The 27,300-nt window shown below is 43.9% G+C and overlaps 2 protein-coding genes across 6 annotated transcripts in view; one reads left to right on the forward strand and one right to left on the reverse strand.

The window, feature by feature from the left end:
* Positions 1-4,531, forward strand: part of med16 (mediator complex subunit 16) — a 57,167-nt gene extending 52,636 nt beyond the window's left edge. Inside the window, exon 15 of one of the 3 annotated variants that reach the window (XM_038776432.1) lies at positions 4,508-4,531. In XM_038776432.1, the coding sequence (XP_038632360.1) occupies positions 4,508-4,516 (9 nt within the window). In that variant the 3' untranslated portion in view covers positions 4,517-4,531. Of the gene's footprint in view, positions 1-365; positions 393-4,044; positions 4,072-4,507 lie in introns of those variants that run through there. The other 2 variants (XM_038776431.1, XM_038776430.1) reach the window with 2 other exon arrangements.
* The window catches only part of LOC119952863 (actin-like), a 28,311-nt gene extending 6,790 nt beyond the window's left edge, over positions 1-21,521 (reverse strand). For 2 of the 3 annotated variants that reach the window (XM_038776434.1, XM_038776433.1), the window contains exons 1-6: positions 21,086-21,521; positions 16,994-17,245; positions 14,536-14,783; positions 13,716-13,874; positions 11,724-11,826; positions 3,631-3,777 (exon numbers count right to left, since the gene is read on the reverse strand). In XM_038776434.1, the coding sequence (XP_038632362.1) occupies positions 3,631-3,777; positions 11,724-11,826; positions 13,716-13,874; positions 14,536-14,783; positions 16,994-17,245; positions 21,086-21,332 (1,156 nt within the window). In that variant the 5' untranslated portion in view covers positions 21,333-21,521. The remainder of the gene's footprint in view (positions 1-3,630; positions 3,778-11,723; positions 11,827-13,715; positions 13,875-14,535; positions 14,784-16,993; positions 17,246-21,085) is intronic. The other variant, XM_038776435.1, reaches the window with a different exon arrangement.
* Positions 21,522-27,300: the final 5,779 nt, after the last annotated feature.

Here is a 27,300-nt window from a genome sequence, read left to right on the forward strand (position 1 = left end):
TATATAATCTTAGTGTCACAAGTAGGCTTACATTAACACTGCAATGAGGTTACTGTGAAACTCCCCTAATCGCCACACTATGGCACCTGTTCGGGTACACGGAGGGAGAATCCAGCATGTCCAATTCACCTAACAACACATCTTTCGGGACTTATGGGAGGAAACCCACACAGACATGGGGAGAACGTGCAGACTTCTTACAGACAGTGACCCAAGACAGGAAGAACGTGCAAACTCCGCACAGACAGTGACCCAAGCCAGGAATCGAACCTGGGTCCCTGGTGCTCTGAAGCAACAGTGCTGCCCATGCCTCATCAATTAATTATTTGTTATATCTCTTATTTCTGTTTCTGTTTGTGTTTTAGGAGGCAGAATAACAATTGAACATGAGGAGAACATCTATTATATCATGAAATACTATTACATAAATATTTGTACATTACAGTATGGCTGTCATTTTTTGGCTTGATGTTTGAACAGACTTGGCATACAAATTGACCAATGCTTCAGTGATATTTGGCCTTAACTGGTCAACAGTTGTATATATAAATATTGTGGCAGTCTAAAGAATAGACAATTAATCCTTATGTAATGTAGAAGGACAATGAAAAATGTAGCTAGATTGATCTTACGTTTTTTTAAAACCCTATGTTACTACTTTCTCTTTTGCTTCTTTTAAGTTTACCTAGATATCCTCTGCCCTCCATTCTAAAGTTTGTAGGATGGAGGAATATTAGCATAACGGTCATGTTAGCACTCTAGAAATGTACAGGCTTAGACTAATACTCTGGAGGCGCGAGTTCAAATGTTACCATGGCAGTTGGGGAAATACAAGTCCAACTAATTCATAATGATAAAACTATTGGGTCATTATAAAAACTTATCTAATTATTAATGTCCTTCGGGAAAGGAAATCTGCTACACCTCCCTGATCTGGCCTATATGTGACTCCAGACCCAAAACAATGTGGTTGACTCAACTTCACTCTGAAATGGTCTAACAAGCCACTCAGTGGTACTAAACCAGAAAAGTCAAACATGTTGGATGTACTTACACTACATGGACTATGACTGGGGAAAATGGTTCATCACTATCTACTCATGGCAAATTAGGGTTGTAGAATTAATGCTGACCTTAACAATAAAGCTCACATCCCAAGAATAAGAAAACCGAATAAGTGGGCTGGATTCTCCAATTTTGAGATGAAGTGCTGACGCGCACAACTGCCGGGAGTGGGAGAAGATCGGAGGGGGACCGCCAGACCTGCGGCCCCTCACCATGCCTGAACAGAGGCACTGGACATGTTCAGCGGCCCGGAGGAAAGGGAGGGCGGGCGGGCAAGTGAGACCCTGCATAGTTGCACATCCCCATGACACATATGTGGCCAACACTCACCCTCCCACACCCCTCTCCCTCCCACACCCCTCTCCCTCCCACACCCCTCTCCCTCCCACACCCCTCTCCCTCCCACACCCCTGTCCTGCTGTCTAACCATACACGTTGTCTTGCGTCTTAAAGGACCTGCCAGAGATGGGATACGGTCCATCCGGACACCCCTGCCAGAGCCATTGCCCCCCAGGCGGCCGAACACTGACGGGTGAGCAGCCTGAACATCAGCCCTCTTCTGGAGACTCAGGAGAGATTCCAGGTCGGAGGAAGACACGGTCTTTCCGTCACAGCTGTCTCCTACACCCTCCACCATCTCAGAGACTATCACCTCGGTTGGGCACTTTAGTGAAGAGGTCCTGGGTCATTATCTGGTGTGCACCACATAGTCGGTCCGGTATAGCAGGTGGAGGTAGGAGCAGCCGAGGGGCTGGCTGGTCAGAGGGCGGGCCTGCCCCAGGAACCAGCTGCTGCTCAGACGGGTCATGGGCTCCTGGAACATCCAGTCCCACTCACAGTGGAGGTGCAGTCAGAACCAGGTACTAAAAAAGGGGATGACGGCCAGCCTCCAGCAGCTGAAGGTACAAGTGGAGGAGTCCATCCATGTGCAGGATCAGGGGGTGGTGCTGGTCATGCATGCCACTCAGGCCGATACCACATGGTGGTATCCACGGTGGAAGCAATGGGGGCGACGGTGTTGCATATGGGTCAGCGTGTGCAAGGCCTGGGGCATTATGTGCAGGCGGGGATGTGATGCAGACACAGAGGGATGTGGCCCACACCCAGAGGGACGCGGCGCAGTCACTGGCTGATGTGGCACGGACCCTTAGTGTGGTGGCACAGTCCCAGACGGAAATGGGCCAATCCCTGTGCTCCGTGGCTGTGAATCTGCAGACCCTGGTCAAGATCAGAGCAGGCCTCCAGGACTGGCAATGCCAGGTGGTGGGGTCCTCAGGAGGGGGTCTCGCCCGCACCCCTGTCCCATGGAGTAGCCTGGGGGCCATCGGGCACCCCCAGGGAGGAGGTGCCAGGGCCTGTGCCGGTGATTCCCGCAAGGGAGGTGCCAGGACAGCGCAGCACCTCAGACGCCCCCCCCCCGGACAGGACCGTATGATGGACTCACCAGCTCGCATGCAGGGATCACCCAGGTGGAAGGTCATACAGTGGGCATGAGTCAGACATTGTCATACGATGCGGAGCACGGAGCTCATCACAGAGCGGGTTGTCATCATCCTCCATCCCATGGACCAGACCCCCCTGTCACTGCCAACCCAGTGCCCCCAGCTTGTCGCGCTGCAAGTTGTCGTGGAGGGGGTGTGCATGGGGTGGTTTGGTGATGTGGGAGGTGAGGGTGTGTGGGTCTGGGTTGGTGGGGTCCGTGCCCCTGGTCAGTAACCCTCCCCCCAATCGGTGAAATGTGAGAGATGAGGACGTCCCATGCGCTGTGGCCCTGGTGAAGGCGTTGTGGCCTCCAATGCCTGCCCAGGCTCCATGTCCCGCTCATTGTCCCCCTCCCCCTCATCCTCCTCGTCCAACGAGACCTGCCCTTGCTGCTCATCCTCAAGCACATTACCCCTCTGCTGCGCGATGCTGTGGAGGACGCAGCAGGCCACCACAATGCGGGTGACCCTCCTAGCCTCGTACTGGACGGCCCCTCCTGCGTGGTTCAGGCACTTAAAGCAGGTCTCCGCATCAGTCTGTGGCCTCCGGATAGGTGTTATCAGCCACGACCCATCAGTGGGTAACCCTCTATTGCCCCGCAGCCGGCCCCGCAGCCGGGGTGATAGGGTGCCCCTCAAACCTGTCGGGGATCACTGAGTGTGGCAACATGAATACGTCATGCACATTCTGCCATTTCATACCTCCTCTTTCTCGCTCAGCAGCCAGGACGCCAGGATTTTTATAACCACAAGTGAACCACGCCTTCGGGAACTCGGCCCATCGGAGGCGGCAAATCCCGGAGGCCCCAGAGCATCGGGCGTCAGGCCTGCTAATGATGTGCCTACTGTACTGTACTCGCGCAGCGAGTGCCACATTTACACCATTTTGGGGGTGCCGGAGCACCCCGATTTGGTGTCAAACTGGCATCTACCGCAATTTCTTCGTCGGAAGCTATTCTCTGCCCAATCGTGTTTCACGATTTTAACATTGGCACCAGCCCAGTATTTCCATAGTTTAAGGTCCCGCAGAGTGATGCCTTAAGTGGATAGGTTGTGTTACATGGTGGTGTATTATGAATATTACCTTTAGAAGTGAAGGACCAGCTATTGTTTTCAGTCAAAGATCTCATCATGTACTCTGTCAGGTCCTGTCCTCCCAGGTACACACGCTGGGTAATATTCTCCAAAGCATGTCCTTCAAAAACGGGAACCACATGTGTCACAGCTGATCCTGCAAGCAGCAAGATGAAGGAAATAAATTATTTTATAAAATAATTGATTACTTTGGTGTAGGAGCAGGTACTTGCATAAGCTAGGAAATGTATATTCAAGTTTGTTCTTAGTTAGAACAAGGTCACTTTAAGAGTATGATCCCGTGATGTATGGACGATGTCATTGGCTTTTTGCACGGGCTAATGGGCTGTCTATCTTTACAGTCTGTTGAGTAAACACCTTTCCAATAAAGCTCTTGTTTGTTTGTACCTTTGTGGTCTTCAAGCCTATACTTTAAAAATACCAGAAAGAACACTGACGACAAGGATGTCGGAACTACATATGCAGACTCACGGCTGAAAATATATAGAAAAATCATCAATCCGTGAGCAGACATCCAAAAAGAATTAAGAAGCTAAAAACATCCCTACACTAAAGCTGGCGTCAGAGGGGTGCCAAATATTGGTAGCCACCTTTGGAGGAACCAAAATTTAACTATAGATTTCAGAGGAAACAACATGGAAAAGTAGCTCAGCACGTGCTCTGCCTGGAAAGATCTGTAACAGTACAAGGTGCTGTGATGAATGTAGAAATTGATATATATGATGTTTCATATTTGTGGCAGTATTGTTATTAAAAACCCTGGGTTTAGAAAAAACATTCAGGCACCATGTCTCCTAAACCTGTAATTAAGGTGCCGTAAAAGGTGAAGTAATCAATGATTTTTAACCATTTACTTGTTTAAATAGAGATGGTGAATGGAGCAAAATGAATGGAAGTAGTTTTGCAGTCTGCTAGAAGATTTTAAGTTGAACAGCAGTTTGTCCGAGGATTTGAGACTGACAAGACAGACGGATTTTCAGGATGTTTCTGAAAGGGCCTCTCCAAAGGTCAGCGCAGATAAGCAAGTCACTCTTAAGTGGCGTTTGAACTGTATTGGGTTGCTTAATTGGAATATCGTGGCAGGAGTAGATAGTAAGTTTAAGTTTTTCCTTTTATTTAAGAACTGTCTAACTGATAATGGTAAAGCTATTTCTTTGATGTTAATGTGGTTAATTGTGTTCAAATTAAAGATTGTTTTAACAGGAAAGATACATATTGGCCAGCTTCATCTCTCCTTGGGGTGAAGTATCCTTTCCTCTCAGTTTTACAAATTGAAAATTGTTTGCGGTCTCTCATCCAGTATCCTAACAAAAGTTGTGGTCTGGTCTGGTATCCTATCAAGAACACTGTAAGCAGTAAGTACTAGAACATAGAACTACAGCACAGAACAGGCCCTTCGGCCCACAATGTTGTGCCGAACTTTTGTCCTAGGTTTATCATAGAATTTTGGACACTAAGGGCAATTTATCATGGCCAATCCACCCAACCTGCACATCTTTGGACTGTGGGAGGAAACCGGAGTACACGCACACACGGGGAGGATGTGCAGACTCCACACAGACAGTGACCCAAGTCGAAATCGAACCTAGGACCCTGGAGCTGTGAAGCAATTGTGCTATCCACAATGCTACCGTGCTGCCCTTAAGAAGAAATTAATCTACACTCCATTATTCTACACTAATCCATGTACCTATCCAATAGCCGCTTGAAGGTCCCTAACGTTTCCGACTCAACTACTTCCACAGGCAGTGCATTCCATGCCCCCACTACTCTCTGGGTAAAGAACCTACCTCTGACATCCCCCCTATATCTTCCACCATTTACCTTAAATTTATGTCCCCTTGTAATGGTTTGTTCCACCCGGGGGAAAAGTCTCTGACTGTCTACTCTATCTATTCCCCTGATCATCTTATAAACCTCTATCAAGTCGCCCCTCATCCTTCTCCGTTCTAATGAGAAAAGGCCTAGCACCCTCAACCTTTCCTCGTATGACCTACTCTCCATTCCAGGCAACATCCTAGTAAATCTCCTTTGCACCTTTTCCAAAGCTTCCACATCCTTCCTAAAATGAGGTGACCAGAACTGCACACAGTACTCCAAATGTGGCCTGACCAAGATTTTGTACAGCTGCATCATCACCTCACGGCACTTAAATTCAATCCCTCTGCTAATGAACGCTAGCACACCATAGGCCTTCTTCACAGCTCTATCCACTTGAGTGGCAACTTTCAAAGATCTATGAACATAGACCCCAAGATCTCTCTGCTCCTCCACATTGCCAAGAATCCTACCGTTCACACTGTATTCCGCATTCATATTTGTCCTTCCAAAATGGACAACCTCACACTTTTCAGGGTTAAACTCCATCTGCCACTTCTCAGCCCAGCTCTGCATCCTATCTATGTCTCTTTGCAGCTGACAACAGCCCTCCTCACTCTCCGCAACTCCACCAATCTTCGTATTGTCTGCAAATTTACTGACCCACCCTTCAACCCCCTCATCCAAGTCATTAATGAAAATCACAAACAGCAGAGGACCCAGAACGAATCCCTGTGGTACGCCACTGGTAACTGGGCTCCAGGCTGAATATTTGCCATCCACCACCACTCTGACTTCTATCGGTTAGCCAGCTCTCTATCGGTTAGCCAGCTCGTTATCCAACTGGCCAAATTTCCCACTATCCCATGCCTCCTTATTTTCTGCATAAGCCGACCATGGGGAACCTTATCAAATGCCTTACTAAAATCCATGTACACCACATCCACTGCTTTACCTTCATTCACGTGCTTGGTCACCTCCTCAAAGAATTTAATAAGACTTATGAGGCAAGACCTACCCCTCACAAATACGTGCTGACTATCCCTAATCAAGCAGTGTCTTTCCAGATGCTGAGAAATCCTATCCCTCAGTACCCTTTCCATTACTTTGCCTACCACCGAAGTAAGATTAACTGGCCTGTAATTCCCAGGGTTATCCCTATTCCCTTTTTTGAACAGGGGCACGACATTCACCACTCTCCAATCCCCTGGTACCACCCCTGTTGACAGTGAGGACGAGAAGATCATTACCAACGGCTTTGCAATTTCATCTCTTGCTTCCCATAGAATCCTTGGATATATCCCGTCAGGCCCGGGGGACTTGTCTATCCTCACATTTTTCAAAATGCCCAACACATCATCCTTCCTAACAAGTATCTCCTCAAGCTTACCAGTCTGTTTCACACTGTCATCTCCAACAATATGGCCCCTCTCATTTGGAAATACTGAAGAAAAGTACTCGTTCAAGACCTCTCCTATCTCTTCAGACGCAATACACAATCTCCCGCTACTGTCCTTGATCGGACCCACCCTCGCTCTAGTCATTCTCATATTTCTCACATTGGTGTAAAAGGCCTTGGGGTTTTCCTTGATTCTACCTGCCAAAGATTTTTCATGACCTCTCTTAGTTCTCCTAATCCCTTTCTTCAGTTCCCTCCTGGCTATCTTGTATCCCTCCAGCGCCCTGTCTGAGAGAATGGTGTTGTTGGAACAGCATAAAATCCAGGATTCTTGTTTTCTTCACAGAAACATCATTCTGTTGAGCAAAGTGAAATATTTGATAACTGATCCCAGGAGCCCAATGAAACAAGGGAGGGAATCAGCTTTTCTGATATGTGGTGGGTCCATTCCGATTCTCCTTACCTGGAGAAGCAATATTCCTGACGGAGCAGAGAGCAATGTGTTCCCACCATCACTCATGTCAACCAATAGACCCGGTGAAAATGTCCTGTTGGTCACAACTCTGCAACATGAAGCTGGGAAACTGTTTGTGTGAGCAAGGCATGATCAGGACTAATATCGGCTCTGCAATATTAGTTCAGAGGTGGGATGTTCCATAACTCAGAAGGAAACCGGCTGAACTCGGGGATACTTTGTTTGAAAAGAAATAAGTGAGGTCGTGCTAAAGATCTTGTGGCACATTGTGCTTATGCAAGCCCCTTCCACCATAATGGTGGGAATGTTTGGTGCCATGAGACCGAAGATTGAGAACACTGAAAGATTCAATTATATTGTCTAAGCTAACCAAATTCCGATATTGTAGTCCCAACTTTCCTGAGTAAAATGGGGGGGGGGTTTCAGGGGGGGTGGGGGTCGACCTTCAACCTCCTGGGAAGTCTGGTGCAGCCAGAAAAAACAGACTTGAAAACCTATGATGAGATTATGGAGATTTGCAGGGCCACTTATCAAATAAACCAAAGGTTTATTTTCTATAAAAATAAACCTTTGGTCATTGCCAAGAGGATCAGGTTCCATGAATGTAACCAACAGGGATCATATAATTTACAGTGCAGTAGGAGGCCAATCGGCCCATCGAGTCTACACCGGCCCTTGGAAAGAGCACCCTACTTAAGCCCACACCTCCACCCCATCCCCGTAACCCCACCTAACCATTTTTGGACACTAAGGGGCAATGTAGTATGGCCAATCCACCTAACCTGCACATCTTTGGACTGTGGGAGGAAACGTGCAGACTCCGCTCAGACAGTGACCCAAGCCAGGAATTGAACCTGGAGCTGTGAAGCAACTGTGCTAACCACAGTGCTACCGTGCTTCCCCTGCAGGATGGTGAATCAATCACACAGTTCATAGCTACTTTGATGAAAGTAGCTGAATACTGTGAATTTGGAGATGTTTTGAATGACACCATTAGAGATAGAGTATGGGTTAAGAAGTGAAGCTAAACAAAAAAAAAAGGCTATTAACAGAAAGCAACTTAAACCTAAAGAAGACTTTAGAAATCACAATTTCTATGGAATTAGCAGCTAAGAAAGCCCAACAATTTAAGTTAAGCATTAAAATCCATAAAATGTCAGCTGTGATCTGAATACAGACACAGGTTCGGAATTGCCACCCATGTGCAAAAGCTGGTCACCCAATAGCAGACCGGTGGTAGAAAGATGCAAAATGCAGGAGTGGTGGGTAAAAGGGGCACATCAAATATGCATATTGGGGCACGTCATAGATGCAAAGGGAGTGCACAAATTGCCTTCTAAAATTAAAAGCCATAAGTGAGGCACCTGCATCTCAAAACATTAATAAACTCAAAAACTAATGAAATTGATTTAACTATTATGGAAGGCTTGTCCCTAATCTAGCAACTATTCTTAAGCCTTTACACAATTTATTAACAGGAAATGGAAATGGGTGGATCAATGCGAGAAGGCCTTTGTGCAAGCGAAGGAGGCACAATTAAAGTCAGAAGTCCTGGTACACACTGATCCAAAATTTCCCTTGCAACTGGCTTGTGATACATCGCTGTATGGGATGAGAGCAGTGGTTTATCACAATGCCCAATGGTGAAGAGAAGCCAATAGCATTTGCATCAAGAGCCTTGAACAAAACAGAAATGAGCTATGCACAGATGGAGAAGGAAGCTCTAGGCATAATTTTGGAATCAAACATTTTTATCAATACCTATATGGATGGAAATTTACTTTACCAACAGATTATCAGCCACTGACAACAATACTTGAGCAGCACACCGGTATGCCATCTCTAGTAGCGGGTTAGATGCAGAAATGGGTGTTATTGTTGTCAACTCATACGCTAAAAATCTAAACTCCATGGAAACAATGGTGGACTCTAGATTACCTTTACCTAACAAGTCATTCAAGTGGTAATATTTTCTATTTTGAAAAAGTTGATAATACTAATGTAACCATAGGGCAAGTTAAGATGTATACCAGAAGTAATCCACTACTGTCAGAAGTTATGGACACGGTACTTTGTGGCAAGACTACAGGGGCAAGCCCAGCATTGAAGCCACATGTTATCACAAGACTCAAACTATCCGTACAAACTGGTTGTCTCCTCTGGGGAATGAGGGTCATCATTCCACCATTATTAAGGGAACAAGTCCTTAACCAACTTCATGAATGTCATTATGGGATAGTAAGGATGAAGGAGATAGCCTGTAGCTACTTTTGGTGGCCAATGCTCAATAGCGAAATTGAAGAGAAGGAGGGCATGTGTTAGGCTTGTGCAAAGGTATGAAACTTGCCGCCTCTAGTGTTATTATATCCATGGAAATGACCAGAAGGGCCATGGCAAAGAGTGCATATAGATTATGCCAGACCATTCAAAGTACGAATGGTTATCATAGTGGTAGACCTGCTCTTGAAAAGGCCTTAAGTCGCCATATTGAAGACTACATCTTCAGAGAGGACAATGGAAAGACTGGGTTAAGATTTTTGCAAGATTCAGTTACCCTGAAAAATTTGTTAGTGACAACGGGCCACAGTTGATTTCGCGAGAATTCACAAATTATCTAAAGGTGAACGGAAACTAAGGCACCCGATTATCCTACCACAAATGCGCTGGCTGGAAGGTTTGTTCAGACAATTAAACATTCATTGAAGGTATCATTGTCAAAACGACTATGACAATTGCTGATGACACACATTCAACAACTTAAAGTTCTCTAGCATTACTCATGGCAAAATGTTTGTTGCACACAGTGTTTGATTTGCTGAAGCTGCTTAAGACGAGAAATTGTTGACAGGAAACAACAAAGTCAGATTTTGCAATGTGAGAACAGGGCTAAACGCCATGTTTTTCAGAAAGGTCAGAACGTATTGGCAAGGAATCATACCACCAGTAAGAAGTGGAAACTTGCCAGACATCTTAGCAGAGACATGACTAGTTTCCTACACTGTTCAAACCCGGGATGATGTAATGTGTAGGAGACATGCTGATCAACTTTTAGCAACCAGAACTAGTTTGCCAGAGACAGAATCACCCGAGGGTCCACACCAAACTGTGCCAAGTGAAGACCTAGACATTCTGAGAACCTGACAATACCAGAAACAACTGTGGAATACAGTACCCCAGTTGAGGACACTTCAACACTGAGTCAACCTGAAAACATGACGTTGTCTTCGGTTGAAACAACTGCAGGCAATGTCCAAATTACACGAAAACGCAGATGCCGGAGATTCGCTGACAACCACACAGAAATCAACGTCTTCTGAAACATCTAACTTATTGACTTGTGTTTATTAATTGTTCATATTATAAATTTTGATTGTTAACATTATATTGTATTTCATTTCAGGAACTTACACACACAATTACACACACAATTTACAGTGCAGAAGGCCATTCGGCCCATCGAGTCTGCACCGGCTCTTGGAAAGAGCACCCTACCCAAGGTCAACACCTCCATCCTATCCCCATAACCCAGTAACGCCACCCAACACTGATGGCAATTTTGGATACTAAGGGCAATTTATCATGGCCAATCCACCTAACCTGCACATCTTTGGACTGTGGGAGGAAACCGGAGCACCCGGGGGAAACCCACGCCCATACGGGGAGGATGTGCAGACTCCGCACAGACAGTGACCCAAGCCGGAATCGAACCTGGGACACTGGAGCTGTGAAGCATTTGTGCTATCCACAATGCTACCGTGCTGCCCTAACTTCTAATATAAAGGGTGAGGAAAGTGTTGTGAATTCACGTTTGTTCCTAGTTGGAACAAGGTCACCAAGAGACTGATCACGTAATGTCTTGATGACGTCTTTGGGCGTATGCGCAGGCAAATACGGTCTTTACAGTCTGTTGAGTAAACACCTTTCCAATAAAGCTTTTGTTTGTACCTTCATGGTCTGAAAGCCTATCCTTTAAAAATACCACACAGATGGTAACAGTTTACTGACCAGCTGCATTGTTTCAAGTAATCCGCTCTCAATGCAAAGTATCTTTATATTGTATTGATGGTTTATGATGAAATCTAGGAGTGAATCAGCAACAGGAGAATTAAACGAGTAAGGCAGAAGGTTTTTTTTTAGTTTGGGCATCACGATCAGCACAGGCTTGGAGGACCAAAGGACCTGGTCCTGTGCTGTACTTTTCTTTGTTCTAAACGCATTGATGAAATGTGAGCTTTTAAATTTTGATCAGTTCAATTTTGTGTTCAATTCAAAATAATTTCTACAAAATATTGAAATACCGTCACCTGTAGTACCTAGTCCACCAATCTTTGAATGTAATGTGCATTTACTCAAATGGTTCTGAGATCATTTGTGGAGAAAATGATGTTACCTGAATCAATGACAGTTCCTGTAACTTTACCAGTGGAATGTAGTGCCAGCACTGCCTGTATCCCCAGAAATAGAGAAGGAACTTGGAATGTTTCAAAAAGAATCTACATTGGACAAAGCAAATGGGTGTATGTTACAAAATTTGGATGAAATGAACACAAAATGACTGCAGTGTTTATAACTTATCAGTTTAGGATTTTCATATGGATATATTATCAAGTCTATCTGAAATAGGATTTGGGTTCAGATGTGAAATAGCCCTGGAATAGGTGGATAATCTTGCCTGTGGCTTTGGGGAGGAGAGGCAAACCTTCATGCACAAAGCCAAGAACCAACAAGTCCCTTTCTGTTGCTATTTTCTGATATATATTCAGTAATGTTACTTATAGCTAAGTTCCGCACGCATGAATGCGGACTCAACCGGGATCTGGGATTCATGTCGCATTACATTCGGCCCCCACCAACAAGCCTGGACTTGCAGAGGCTTACCGACGGAACTGGCTTGGGACAATTCACACCTCTTTAACCTGGAGTTACCTCTCTCTCTGCATCTTTGATGATTTGATTGCCTGCAGGTGCTCGCATTCCGGGGCATCTCTGACTGTGTCTATATAAACATTTCTGGAACAAGCCTTTCCATTCACCTGAAGAAGGAGCCGTGCTCCGAAAGCTCGTGTTTGAAACAAACCTGTTGGACTTTAACCTGGTGTTGTAAGACTTCTTACTGTGCTCACCCCAGTCCAACGCCGGCATCTCCACATTCAGTAATGTTGTTTGCAGAAATAGAAAATTACATATGAAGCTTGCAGATAGGGTATGGCAGCATAACAGAGAAGGAACTGAACTAGTGATCAGAGACACAAGTTCAAATTCCACTTCAGCAGTGTGGGAAATTTAAACTCAGTTAAATAAATAAATCCAAAATAAGAAGTTTGTATCAGTAATGATGATTATGCAGCTATCATATTTTTGCAAAATACATGGGGCTGGATTCTCCGCAACCCCGCGCCAAAATTGCGTTTGTCGGTGGAGGAGAATCAAATTTCCCGACGGAATCGGACCTTGCGCCACTCCAGCGATTCTCCGGGCCCCGAATATCCGCGTGTTCGCGAATTACGTTGTGCGGCTGGGGGCCATTGCCATAGGCCCGCCCACCGATCCTCTGCTCCCGACCAGCCAAGTTCCCGACAGCGTGGAACTAACATGGCATGGCCTCCATGCGCGGCCTCAGAACCGGAAGTGCGGGGGCCCGTATCTGCAGCTAAAGTTGTGTGAAGCACACCGGGTCCCTGCTATTTGGGAGAATCCAGCCCATGTTGTTCACATTTGCGTTTGACAGAATGGAATTTGCCATCCTTACCCAGTCTGGCCTATATGTTACAGCAGTCCTTAGCAATATGGTTGACCTCTGAAATGGCCTACCAGGCTCATCATCACCTCAATTAAAATTAAAGATAGGTAATAAATGCTGGCCGTAACAGTGATGCCCACATCCCAGGAGTGGATAAAAATTAATTAAGGAGACACAGTGGGATATGAGGATCAGAGCAAGAAGATGCAAAGGAACATTGACTAAATGAGTGGGAAAAAAATATGATAGATAATATTTGAAATGAGGGAATATGAGATCATCTATTTTTGACTTTTTTTTAAAATGGTGAATGCAGAAAAATCATGGAAATTTATGGCACATGGCATCCTCTTTGGGCAGGCTAAAAAATGTTGCCACCCTTATCACATTTTCTAGCTCTTGGTCCATAGCCCTCTAGGTTACGACATTTCAAACGTATATCCAAATACTTTTTAGTCGTGACGAGGGTTTCAGCTTCTATCACTCAGGCAATGAGTTCCACATCCCCACCATGCACTTGGTGAAACAAATTCTCCTCTAATATTCAACCAATTAATTACTTTGGCATAAACAGGGGACAGTAATTTAAATGTGTTTGGTTTAGAGAGAATCTGCTCTTATGAATGGTTCCTAGTTTGTTACCTCAGTTGTTTTCTCCCTGTTCTGCTGGGGGTTGTTTGGCGGTTCCGTGAGAACAATTGGGTGGTCCTGAATGTCAACACGTAATTCATTTTCAAATGTATGTCTCCAGAGCACTTCCATTTCCGTCCAGTTTGCAATCAGTCCATGTTGAATTGGATACTGTGATCAAACACAACTCAATCAAATATCCGAATAGGTACTTGCTAATCAGCACAGGGACACAATTCCCCAGAGCAGCTGAAGTCAGTCCTTGCATTAACTTGATTTTTTTTGAAGTGAGATCTCAACATTTTTGCTGAATGTTTGGTAAGTAAATATCAGGTCTGGGAAATCAAACCTTCTTAATAATTTCATCCAGCAACAAATTTTCCCATCACCATGGATAAAATAGTTATTTCTAATTCTCCAGCCATCGCGATTCACTGTTACAGCAGAGCATCCCCGTCTGTGGGTTTCCTGGTGGCATGGGGTGGCTTCGATGTGAAATCCCATTGACAAACAGCGGGAGTAGTGAATCCCACCACCAGGGAATGGCGCGCCACCCAGAAACACGGGGCTGGGGGACGGTAGAATCCAGCCCCTAATCTTTCTCCATGTTTTATGGAAACCTCACCATAAGTCTGCACCCACGCTGCCCTCATATCACACTTTTGTTTCCCAGTCAAAGTATCCTGGTTGAGTGAAACTACAAATGTGCCAAATTAAGATGGCAGGAGAGTTGTTTGAGGATACAGCACACTCCGCAGCATGGAAATGGGCAGATTGATGCCAAATGGTTAAAAGCGTTATGTTAATTTTGGTACATTTGCATTTTACTTACAATCAAGTGAAGAATGCTGCGTTTCCTTTGGGCTTCCTCTCCAACATAAGTGCAACTTTCTGATAATCCAAAAACATTCAATGTTGAGTTCTTTGGTCTTCCAACCACACTTGGAAAAACGTATGTTGGAGAATGATTTCCTGAGAGTCCGGCCTTTATTAGTCCGCTGCCGTTATCAATTATAACTGGAGGACACAGGTCACTGGGTAAGCTGGAAGAAGAGTCGGTCACCCTGGAAAATGAGCTATCTGGCAAAGAGATTAGATTGATGAAAGAATAATTGAAGTAAAAAGTAGTTATGACTGTTCATTGAAAAAAAAAAGAGGAAGATCTGGATAACCGCAGACTTAATCCAACCAGAACTCATCTAAAGTTTAACATTCCAATAAGCTAATTCCAATAGGCCTAGATAATAGAAAGATATTTCCAAATAAAAAGACATATGTAAAAGTGATTGCCTTTGGCTAAATAGGGGAAAAAATAAGCAGCAAGTTTCAGGTTACCATATCGGCAAGTGTTACGATCTCCTGAGAAACTGCTAACTTCGTAACATTTGGGGCGGGATTCTCTGATCCTGAGGCCAAGTGTTGACGCCGTCGTAAACGCAGTTGCGTTTTACGATTGCGTCAACAGGCCACCAGAAGCAGCGATTCTGAGCCCTTCAGGAGGCCAGCACGGTACTGGAGCGACCCATGCCACTCCAGCTGCCAATACCGGCGTCAAATGGGCGCCGCGGGTCTGTGCATGTGCGGTGCGACCGGCGCGAATGCGCACTGCGATTGCGCGCATGCGCAGTGGCTTCCTTCTCCACACCGGCCCCGACGCAACGTGGCGTAGAGCTACTGGGGCCAGCGCGGAACAAAGGAGGCCCCCAGCCCGAGAGGCTGGCCCGCCGATTGGTAGGCCCCAATCGTGGGCCAGGGCACAATGGAGCCCCCCCTGGGATTGGACCCCCCTTCCCCCTACCAGGCCGCCCACAAAAGGATGCACACCGAGGTCCCGTCGGGTAAGACCACACGTGGAAGGCGCCGGCGGGACTCTGATTTTTCTTGCAGCCACTCGGCCCATGTCGGGCGGAGAATCGCCGGGGGGGGGCCGCGTAGAGTGGCCCCCAACCGCGCCTCACCGACTGCGCCAGCACCAATGCCGATTCTCCATTGGTGGACCGGTGTTGGGGCAGTGTCGCACGAATCCGGTCCAGCCAGGCGATTCTCCGGCTCGGCGTGGCCTGAGAGAATCCCGCCTTTGAACTTCCGGTTAACAGCTGAAAGAATGACACATCAAGATTTCACATTTTAAAACTTACACTGGACAACTGAGTAAAAAAAATGACTAAATATTATCTTTTTGTTGGCAACTTTACTTGAAACTATCAAAAAGAGATTCCCTATTAATTTCCCACTGCAGTAATACATTACTCAGCCCCTTAAGTGGAAACTTCATCGTCCAGGAATCAGTCTAAAATTATTCTCAGCTCCTGATGGCCTGCTTCCTTTTTACTTCCCCCAACCAGGAAACTCTTAATCTCAGAAGTGACTTTCACTGTGAGAGTTACACTGTAGATTCTTTCCCTCAAACCAAGCGAGGCAAATCTTCTACCTTTTAATCCTCACAAACGCAGGCACCTCTATCTGAGTGCAATCTTCCACTCACATTCTCTGTGGTGAACATAATAGGACCAACATTTTCTCTGCTTCCGGTGCAGGACTTGCTTTCTAACTCTCAGACGGCTGCAGACCACATCAGAAAAATGTTTCCGGTCCATGATATTGATGAATTAAAGGGAAGCCTGCAACCTGATGTCAAAAATGGCTTCCTCTGCTCTCTTCCCCATGGGAACATGAAAGTCTAGCATTGTATCTAGGTAGAGCTGCTAATTAGCTATCTTTGATCCCAACTTTTGTGTTAAAAGTATAGCAAGACCGTACAACCCAATACCTATAAGCCTTTTTGGGAATTGGGAGACTCAGGGTCTGTTCATAGTATATTCAGAGACCGTGGCCATTGCATGTCAGCAGAAATATGTTGCACTCTCTTCAATAAAACAATTCAAGCCTTCCTTTGATATGTAACAATTAAATGACCCAGGCTTATGGTCTGGCAGACTGCAGAACAGGTCACATGATCACCTTATTTTACCCTAAATTTAAAGCTACAATCCCAAAATATAATAATCTTATATACCTCACAATTGTAACGCAGGTTTTTGTGGACAGCAACTGAGAACCACATTAGACTTGATTATGTTGTTCCCATGAATATTCTAGCAACACACATTGTGCTCATGTGGAAATATTAGCCACTTAAGTGAGGTACTGGAGTACACCAGTTAACTGAAACAGAATCCAGCAGGAGTTAGCACTTTCAGCAGAGGATGAAGGAAATTGGAAAAAGGAAACTACAGACAGTGGTACTTGGCATGTCTATGATGTGACAAAATAATGAACATGTTCCTTACCATCATGTCTCATCAGCAGGTCCCCATCGCATTGTAGCATCAGGTTATGGAAACCAACACCTGGGGTCTTGGCAGTTTCTGATTGTGTTGGGTCATTTACATCACCCTGAATACACACACTGACCTTGCTCACAGTCTGGCCCTGATCCTCAGAAACTGAATTGATAACATCTTTCAAATCACACTGCTGCTGTCCTAGATTCCTTTCATTACTCTTGCTGATTCTCTCCACAGTAATAGAACCGTTCAAATCTAAAATTAAAGAATTTTACATGACTGTCAACAAAAGGAACCCGAGAGATGCAAATAGCAGACCCCTTGATTCAGATTCTTTGTGACCCAAAATGGATCAGAAGCTCAACCTATGCCAACTGAAGTCTCATTTTCAGCGTTCCCTGGACAGAGTTTTCTACCTCAACTCGGTTGCTTAAATTGATGCATTGCCACATAGTAATTCTTATAATAGGCATAGCTTATAACGAGATTCTAGTTTGTCTATCCTTCCAACAGCCTCTTGAGGTGCAGATTGATGTGATGGGCTCTAAAGTCTGGGACTCATGGTCACAACCACACTTCGGGACATTCCTCAGATTTCACTTAATTGATTGTTAAAGAAATAGCTTGGAACTACATATTTAGATTGAAAATAAATTCTGACATTCAATTGTGCCTCTCCCAAATTCTCAAATGAACAGTTGCAGTTATTTTGGTTCGGCCAATGCATGCTACATGCTAAGAGGATAAAAAGATACTGTTGTATTTATGTAAGTGGTGAGTATCACAGGATAGGAACATTGAAATATTGGAATTAGGAGTAGGAGTTGGCTATTCAGCCATCCGAGCCTGCTCCGTCATTCGGTAAGATCATGGCTGATCAAGTTATGGTCTCAACTCTACCTTTAACCCAATAACTCTTGACCTAACTTTTCATTTACATGTGGGAACCTATGCCAATATTGGGAGAATATTCGTAAAGGTTAGTCAAACAGCAGCTTGACATGACCATACTCACAAAATCATACATATTAACCACAGTCCCAGATTTCTCTGTCACCATTCCTGTGTAGATCCTGAGATGCCAGTACATCAGCATACAATGTGGAGTGATATCAGATATATTGTTTTCCAGATAATTACATGTTTTAATTTGAACAGACTGTCTCTTTTTTTTCATGAAATAGTGCTCTCCTTCTTGGGATTATTTGTAGTTGTTCTGGTTGCCCATTGTCATTTTATTAGTCTTGTGTGGGGGCGGAGCGTGGGGGGAACCACAGGTGCACACTTTCTTTCACTAACAATTTTTTCCAAATTATCTACAATGCATTTTCAGTTTGGACAAGCTGTTGAATTATTTACCAGTGCTGTCAGGGCTTTCCCTCTGAATCACCATCTGGTGACCCCTTCTGAAGTGTACATGTGAACATCAGGTGTGCACAGTATCAAACTCAACTTTTCAAGAATATCTTGTGAACACATATTGTGCTGGTTCATACATGAAGATGGCTACTTGGCAATTGTTGGGTTGACATCTATACCAGAAAGAGGAGGCAAATGAAAAATAAAATTGTGACATTTTAATGTAAATTTTACCTTTTTCTATACTTTGCATTTCAATCTAACAGTCACAAATAGTCCTCTGAGCACCATTGCATCAATTCTTGTTTTGTTCAGATTCTTAGAAACCAAAGTCTGTGAGCCAAATCTATAATTACGCTACTAAATCCAGCTTCATTTTCCTAACGAAAGAATTGTGTCTGCAATTCTGCAGCACGACAAGGCAGTTGGATTTAAATAGATAAATAGCTTTTGTCAGGACCAAAACTGAAAGGAGAGAAGGGATGTGTGATGTTTGATCATGTGCTTCAATTCCAATGTTTTCGTCACTGCAGGTGATGAATATTCATTGGAACGTTAATAAGTGATGAATCAACATCATAAAAATGAAGTGGAAAAGGGATTTATTTTAAACTGACGTCCAACTTGACTTCTAAACCTTCCTGTGTAGTAGAATTCTCTGGTCTTGTATGGATAGTAATGGATAATCTACATCAGTGCTTCTCAAAGTGTGGTACGCGTACCGGTGCCGGTACTTGAGCCATCGTCTGCCGGTACTTGGAGTGTTTCCAGAAAAGAAAGAGACAGTAATCCTGGATTGGCTTGTTTCGCTTACCGGTCCCTGGCACATTGAAAAAAAAAACTGCCGGTACTCCACATCAGATAGTTTGAGATGCACTGATCTACATCATTCAAGATACATGAATACAGTGGATCCCATTATTGCCCATGAATAAGGTCACATCCATATTTAGCTTTGACAGTCCCAGCTAATTTCCTTCTACCTGACTCGATATCCTCGACTTTAGTTGTCACTTGATTTTGCCACTTTGCTGCAGATGTAACCTTTGACTTTTGAGATTATGGATGCAGATTACTTTGGAGATTAACATTAACACCAACAAGATGGATATAAAAAAAGCAAATCAAAGTACTTCAAACACAGAATTACAGACTATATAATCAGTGATTGGACCCAATGTGCATCATTATCAAAAGTGTTAAATTTTATACCTCATTCATACCGTAGAAACAGAATGATTCATAGGAAGAAATTACTTAAATCATATTTATTCTTCAGTATCGCCATTGTTTCCATTTTTAAAATTGTGTTTCTTTGAGAGCAGTATTTGCAGTAATTGACAAATAAGCCTAAATATTGATCTATTCCTTTTCATCTTACCCCTTTGCCTTCAAAAATGAGTACTTCAAAGTAAATCTTGTGTTTTGAAACACTTTGTAAAATGTGATATAAATGCACATTTATAACATGCCCCTCAGATCCCTTCTAAAAATGCTTATGACTGGTAACTTGGGTGACAACTATTACCACTTGGTTGAAACTCTATTTCCACTGGGGGAATATGTTTCACTTTACCTCATCTTTCATCTAGTTTCCCAATTTTTATCCCAAGACCTTTTGATATGCTTGGGGTTAGTGATCAGTTTAAAATAAGTTGGACATTAATAATTTATTTCATAAAATTGAAAACTCCAGTTAGGTTATCGCCACATTGCTTTCCCAAAGTCAGTACTAGTATTTAAATGGTGCCTTATCGTGTTCCCACAACATTTCAGAACAACAAAAGCACAGTGGTTAGCACTACTGCCTCACAGCGCCAGGGACCCAGGTTCAACTTGTGTGAGTGTGTGGAGTTTGCATATTCTCCCCTTGTCTGCATGTGTTTCCTTCGGATACTCCGGTTTCCTCCCACGGACCAAAGATGTGCAGGTTAGGTGGATTAGCCATGCAAAATTGCCCCTTAAGTGTCCAAAGGTTAGGTCGGGTTACGGGGGAAGTGGGTGGGGTGCTCTTTCGGGGGTCAGTGCAGAGTTGATGGGCCAAATGGCCTCCTTCTGCACTGTAGGGATACTGTGATTTAAAGTGAAGTCACTTGTTAGTATGCAAAAGGTTAGGTCCCACAAAGTGCAAATGATTCAAGAGCCTATTTTGGGTGGTATGGATTGCAGGAAGAATGCTATTTGAATAGTGCCTTTGCTGTTTCATCTAAAAGATGGTACTCTGAATAATGCAACATTTCCTCAGTTCTATCTCGAAAAGTTAGGTGTTTTTTAGAATGGCTGAATCTATCCCATGTCCCAGAACACAGCGCCTGAGTGCTTCAGTTAATTAGATTTTGTGAGTGAATGGCCATCTCGTCTGAGACGGAGTCCTACATAATAGGAAGATCCTGAGTTCCATCCCCAACCTTGGTAGCCAGTCTCAAACAGTGGACTGGGACAAACCCAACGGGGGGGTCCCCCTCCGAACAGAAGAGGTTATAGTCATTTTTAAAAACGGATTTCCTGATGTATTCATTCCACAACAGTTCAAAAAATCTAAAAACTATGCAGGACTCCTGAATTCTAACTACTCATAGTAGCACGTTTGCTATTTTCAGATTGGGGTTCTCTCGGTGGATAAAACGCCTTTTTGCCTTGATTATAAATCAGTTGTTTCACAAACTCTGGAACTTTTTTTTACAGAACGACTTCACATCCTAAATAAACGGTATTTTTTTAACTGCAGGTACTTGCCAGGAGGACTAGGATCAGCAACTCTCTGGTAGAAGTGTGCCCTGGATTGGCACAACAGTTCTCCGGTCTCCTGGTCTGCTTTCTCGCAGTCTGCGACCAAGCTGAGGTCTCCTTTCGGGGGACGGCTGTGGTCGGAAGGACCCAAGCGGTCGGTAACAGTGAACGTTTCCTGGATGAATGACTGGGGCTGAATGACTCCCACGGACGAAGCTGGTTGAGTTGTCTTTACACTGGAGGCACAGCCCATGGCGACCGCGCGCCTCCGCCCTTTCCCGGGATTCACGCGCGTTTGTCCGATCAAAAGTTTTAGTTTCCCAATCCCGGGGCCCTGAGTTGAAGCATGAATGCGCTGCCAATTCCACAAACGCACATCTCCAACAAGGTGAAAAGAGTTTCAGTTTGTACGGCAGGAGGGGAGGCCTCGGCGTTGCTAAGCTACACGTTTGTTGGAGCATTATATTCAAGCCAAGAACCATTTAAAGGGACAGTACTCATTAATAGTTTGTAGCTGTGCCATTTTGCAGAAGGACCACATTCACGGAGGAAAATAGTGTAGCGAAATAATTATGGTGCTACATTTATTTATTTTTTAGCAACAAACTGGATTTTAAACTCCAAATATTAAATTGGCACTGCTGTAACTATTTCTCCATGCTGGCTGTCCTCTTATTAAACTGTGCTTCTGCATGGAAAGATAAATTTAGTCTTCGACAATTATGTCCAGTAGGCTTTCCTCCCATTACATTAGACTGTAGTTATCGCATATGTGGATGTGAAGCATTTGAAATGCTCCCGTCTTCTCACACCATTCCAAAATAGGAGGAGGAATGAAATATTGTGGTCAGAACTTCTGTTATCTCCAGTTCAGCATCTCTCCAATCCCATCTGGACTGGTCCACTTGTTGACTTGCAAATGAAGCCAACCCTTTTAGCACCTCCTTTATGCTTATTTATATCTCATCCAATATCTCTCCTCCCACTCATCGAGTGTATCTCCGTCATGACTCATCGTGTATCTCCGTCATGCACTCTATCTCTACAAGGTGATTTCATTTTTGTGTTTCATTGGCTCCACCATTAGTTTGACTTCATATATATAACATATATATTTGTGTTTCCTTTTATGTCACCTGCTAAGGTTTTGCATATTATCCCTTTGCCGTTCGTGAAACCACCAGGAGTAAAATGAACTATCAGAAAAGGATTGGAGATTTCAAATTTCACATAAAATGGACTTTGACTCTTAATTATATTACAAGGATGTGCTTTTAAAAAATTCTAATTGTCCTTTATCTGGCTGGATTTTAAGAAACCTGTAATCCAATTAAGACTGGCCAAAGAACAATTAGCCATATATACTTTTGATCCTCATCTTAACAAATTGTTAAATTGTATTAACAATTTTAATCCTACCCTTACCATCTGTACCAGCGTATGTGAGATACCCAGGGAATGGGTGTTATGAATGCTACAATTGACCAAGTTTAAAAAAAAATTTGGATGGTATTGTCAATAAACTTATTTTGTTCTGTGTTTAGACTCAAAACTTGGTTTGGTTATTTTTTTCTCATTTGAAAGCATACTTAATGGGACTCCTGCTGTATTGGCAATGTACATATTTGCTAAATTCAGGAAATAACATAGTCAGAATTGGTCTGGTATAAGAGGACAGTAATGCTTACCTCTCCATCCATGGCTCTAACAAACATTTGGGAGGTTAATCCAGGCTAAGATCCCAAAGAGTAAATTGTTTCCAGGCAATTTAAAAAATGAACTGCTACATGTGTTCTTCAATTTACAGTACGAAAGTGCAGATTTCTAAAACATGGAAATTACTTTGAGGTGTTAAAAATTGTAACTAAGGAGTTGGGAGTTCAAATTTCACACAAAAGCCAGGAAAGCAATAATTTAAAAAATAGTCGCCAGCGAATTGGATTGCAGACCTGGAGAAATTGCAACAGATAGCCTAGGTTTAGCAAAATTACAGCTGGAACAGAAACAACTGGAGTTAAAATTCTAAGCTAGAGAAAAACAGAGGAAAGCCAAAAAGAGAGGGGGCAGGAAAAGGAGACAGAACAAGGTGTCCAAAGAGAACAGCAAGAAAGGGAGATATGAATATGTGAACTGTATAGGGACAGGTTCACTGTGCCCACTGAAGAGATCCCCAGACAGAGTACTGAGTTATTCATGTATGCCCATTTAATCCCTAAATTTGATGAGGAAGAGTAGGAAGCCTTCTTCATCTCTTTTGAGAGATGGACTGTAGAAAGGTGGACCCTGCTCCTGCAAAGTTTGTTATTAGACAATGCTCATGTTGTTTACTTTCTACTGTTTGATGAAAGTTTGGCAAACTATGAGGTGGCAAAGGCGGCTATTTTAGGTGCATACAAATTGGTACCAAAGGCATACCATCAGAATTTCTGTACCATCCAAAAATGGGCAGGACCATATTGAATATTCATGGTTAGCTCATGTTTGATTGATGGATACGAGCACTGAAAATCAAGGCCACAAATGAAAACCTTTGAGAAATAATGCTCCTCAAATAATTCAAAAATTCACTCTCTCCCTATAACAATGGACATAGAGGAACAGAAAGTGGTAAGGGCAAGGCAGGCATAAACTCTGGCTGATGATTATGAGCTTGACAAGAAGCCCTTTTCCCAAAGGAAACCCTTCACTGATCACCCACAGCAACCTGATAAGGGTAAGGAAGTGAGAGAGTGATAGGTAGCTGAGCATCCATGGGAGAGAAAGGATGATTGGAAACACAGGGACCCCCTCCTCAGACCAGAAAGGATGGCACTGAGAAAAAGAGTGAGCCTCAATGCCTTGTTGACTGTAGGAGGTTACAGGGAAAGCCTGTATGATTCATTGGGGTACATAGGTCCTATGCAGAAAAGGGGAGATAGGCAGAGAACATAACAGACCAGGTTGTGGCTATGATCAGTGTGTAATCTCTGTGTTGCACACCTGTGAAACTGCAATTGAGACTAGCAAAGTCTCTAAGAGTTACAGAGATGTGTGTTAGAAGGTGTCTCCATTTTCCTAGAGCGACGTGAGTAAACTGTTACACTCAGTAATACTGGTGCCAACAAATCTCTACTGCTGGGAAGAGGCATGACCTTTCCCCAGAGAGTGTAGTACATGCAAAGACTATTGGCCCTGACAATATCCGGGCAATAGTACTGAATACTTGTGCTTCAGAACTTGCCCCACCCCTAGCCAAGCTGTTCCAGTACAACTACAACACTGGCATCTACCTAGCAATGTGGAAAATTGCCCAGATGTCCTGTACACAAGTAACAGGACAAATCCAACCCATACAATTACCGCCCTATCAGTTACTCTCTATCATCAGCAAAGTGATGGAAGGAGTCATCAATTGTGCTATCAAGCAGTACTTACTCAGCAATAACCTGCTCATGGATGCTCGGTTTGGGTTCCGCCAGGGTCGCTCAGCTCCTGACCTCATTACAGCCTTGGTTCAAACATGGTCAAAAGAACTGAATGCCACAGATGAGGTGAGAGTGACTGACCTTGACATCAAGGCAGCATTTGACCGAGTATGGCATCACGGAGCCCTAGCTAAACTGGAGTCAATGGGAATCAGGGGGAAAACTCTCTGCTTGTTGGAGTCATACCTGGAGCAAAGAAAGATGGTTGTGGTGGTGGAGGTCAATCATCTCAACTCCAGGATATCACTGCAGGAGTTGCACGGGGTAGTGTCTTGGGCCCAACCATCTTCAGCTGCTTCATTAATGGTCTCTCTTCCATCATAAGGTCAGAAGTGGGGATGTTTGCGGAAGACTCACAATGTTCCGCACCCTTCATGACTCCTCACATAATGAAGCAGTCCAAGTCCAAATGCAGCAAGACCAGGACAATATCCAGTCTTGAGCTGACAAGTGGCAAGTTACATTCGCACACACAAGTGCCAGGCAATGAGCATCTCCTGCAAGAGAGGATCTAACCACTGCCCACTGACATTCAATGGCATTACCATCACTAAATCCCCCACAATCAACATCCTGGGGATTACCATTGATCAGAAACTGAACTGGACTGGCCACGTTAATACTTTGGCTACCAGGGCAGATCGAAGGCTAGGAATCCTACGGCCAGTAACACATCTCCTGATCGCCAAAGCCTGTCCACCATCCACAAGGCACAATTCAGGAGTGTAATGGAATACTCTCCATTTGCCTGGATGAGTGCATTTCCAACAACACTCAAGAAGCTCAGCACCATCCAGTACAAAGCAGCCCACTTGATTGCTCCCCCTTTCCACAAACAGTCAAACCCTCCAACACCGACAAACAGTGGCAGCCCTGTGTACCATCTACAAGATGCATTGCAGTAACTCACCAAGGTTCCTTATACAACACCTTCCAAACCCATGACCATTACCATCTAGAAGGACAATCTGGAGGTTCCCCTCCAAGTCACTCACCACCCTGACTTGGAAATATATTACCGTTCCTTCACTGTCACTGGGGCAACATCTGGGAACACCCCCCCTAACAGCACAGTGGGTTTACCTACACGGTTCAATTCCAGTACCAGCCTCCCCGAACAGGCGCCGGAATGTGGCGACTAGAGGTTTTTCACAGTAACTTCATTGAAGCCTACTCGTGACAATGAGCAATTTTAATTTTTTAATTTTTTACATGGCACAGGGCATTTTACTGACAGCCTTCAGCTGTCTGCCATGTTAGCTAACAACACATGAAGGATTGACCAGTACTATGAGAGGCTGGCCAGCACTATGCCACGATGATAGAGAAAAACATGGAATTGCATAAAGAAATATTGGAGTTTAAAGAAAACCCATGGATCTAAACAAATGGACATTCAAATCAAAGATGGCTGGAGATGTAAATTTAGTCACTTACTGAAAATAGTTAGTGATGATAATAAGAGAGAATGGAATCATTCCAAGAAAAAAGTCTCCAAAGCACAAATGCCATCCAGAAACTAATTACTATCTTGTATGGAGACAATGGAAGACGGATATCATCTGTATCCTGTGAGCAATGTTCCAGACAGATTTGGGGTTTTTACCGTGCGCCTGTGGATGCGTTAGGGAGTAAATGCAGAAGTTAATGGAGGGTAGTGAGGGTAGAAAGGGATGGAGTTGAGAGAGCATCGTGGTTTTACGCCACGTTTAAGGAGGAGGGTGTCAGCTGTTCTGATCCTTGTTCCGATGTAGCCATGCAAGTGAGGGACTAGGTTGATGTCAGTGATCTTCTATTCCAACACTTACACTAAGATCCTCCAATCGAATGCGTTCCACTATAAAACAGAGAGAACTTAAAACAACAGGTGAGGAAACGGTGAAGCTTACGTCATCTTGTCTAACATGCCCATTCAGGCGTTCCAGCAAGAGACCGGGTATAGAAGTGCCGCAGAATAACATCACCAGTATGGCTTTGGAAAAAGCTTGTCTTCTTCAAATATCCCACTTGGGTCTGTTATCCCTTTCCCAAATCTGCAGTAGTTTAAAAAACTTAGAGGAGCTTCTCACAAATTGATTCAGAATCTTGATATCAGAAAGGTCTAATCTGGGTGATTTGATTTATGCACGAGAGTACTTTTGCCTTTCCAGACAATTTCCGCATCATCTACTCCTACAGAACACAAAACCCTGCAGGTGTTAGCAGCGGTTTACAAACCATCTCGAACTACACATCCTTAATCTCAAACATAACCATAATTTTATTTTTACCCCTTGCACTGCGCTCACCAAGCGACTCCACTAAAAATCTGAAGCCACCTGCCAATGAGACTAAGGTTGAATTACAGAAAATATGAGAAAAATTGGGAACACATGCTCACCATCACCATTTGTCGTAGTAAAATGGGCGACTAAGTGAAAAATTGAAAGATGAAAATTAGATTACTTATATTGAGATCATGCAGGAGAACTGCATTATTATCGTTACATCTCAATATCAATGTGCAAATGATGGCAAATTTAGGAAATATTGCATATGAACCTTTTCCACGATCACTCTTCCCAGTTATCCTGACATTTGCGTGAACTGCGAGGAGTTTTGGAAATTGTAGAATAAAATAACTTTTAATTGCTTGGAACGTGTCAATTCTTACTTAGAACCTCCAATTGTCCATTTTCCGAACATTTCGTTATATATTTGGAACGCAATCTCCCTGGAAACCCATCGATAAACATCTTATTTACTGTACGTCTTTAG

This window comes from Scyliorhinus canicula, chromosome 18 (assembly GCF_902713615.1).
Source record: "Scyliorhinus canicula chromosome 18, sScyCan1.1, whole genome shotgun sequence".
Taxonomy (NCBI): Eukaryota; Metazoa; Chordata; class Chondrichthyes; order Carcharhiniformes; family Scyliorhinidae; genus Scyliorhinus; species Scyliorhinus canicula.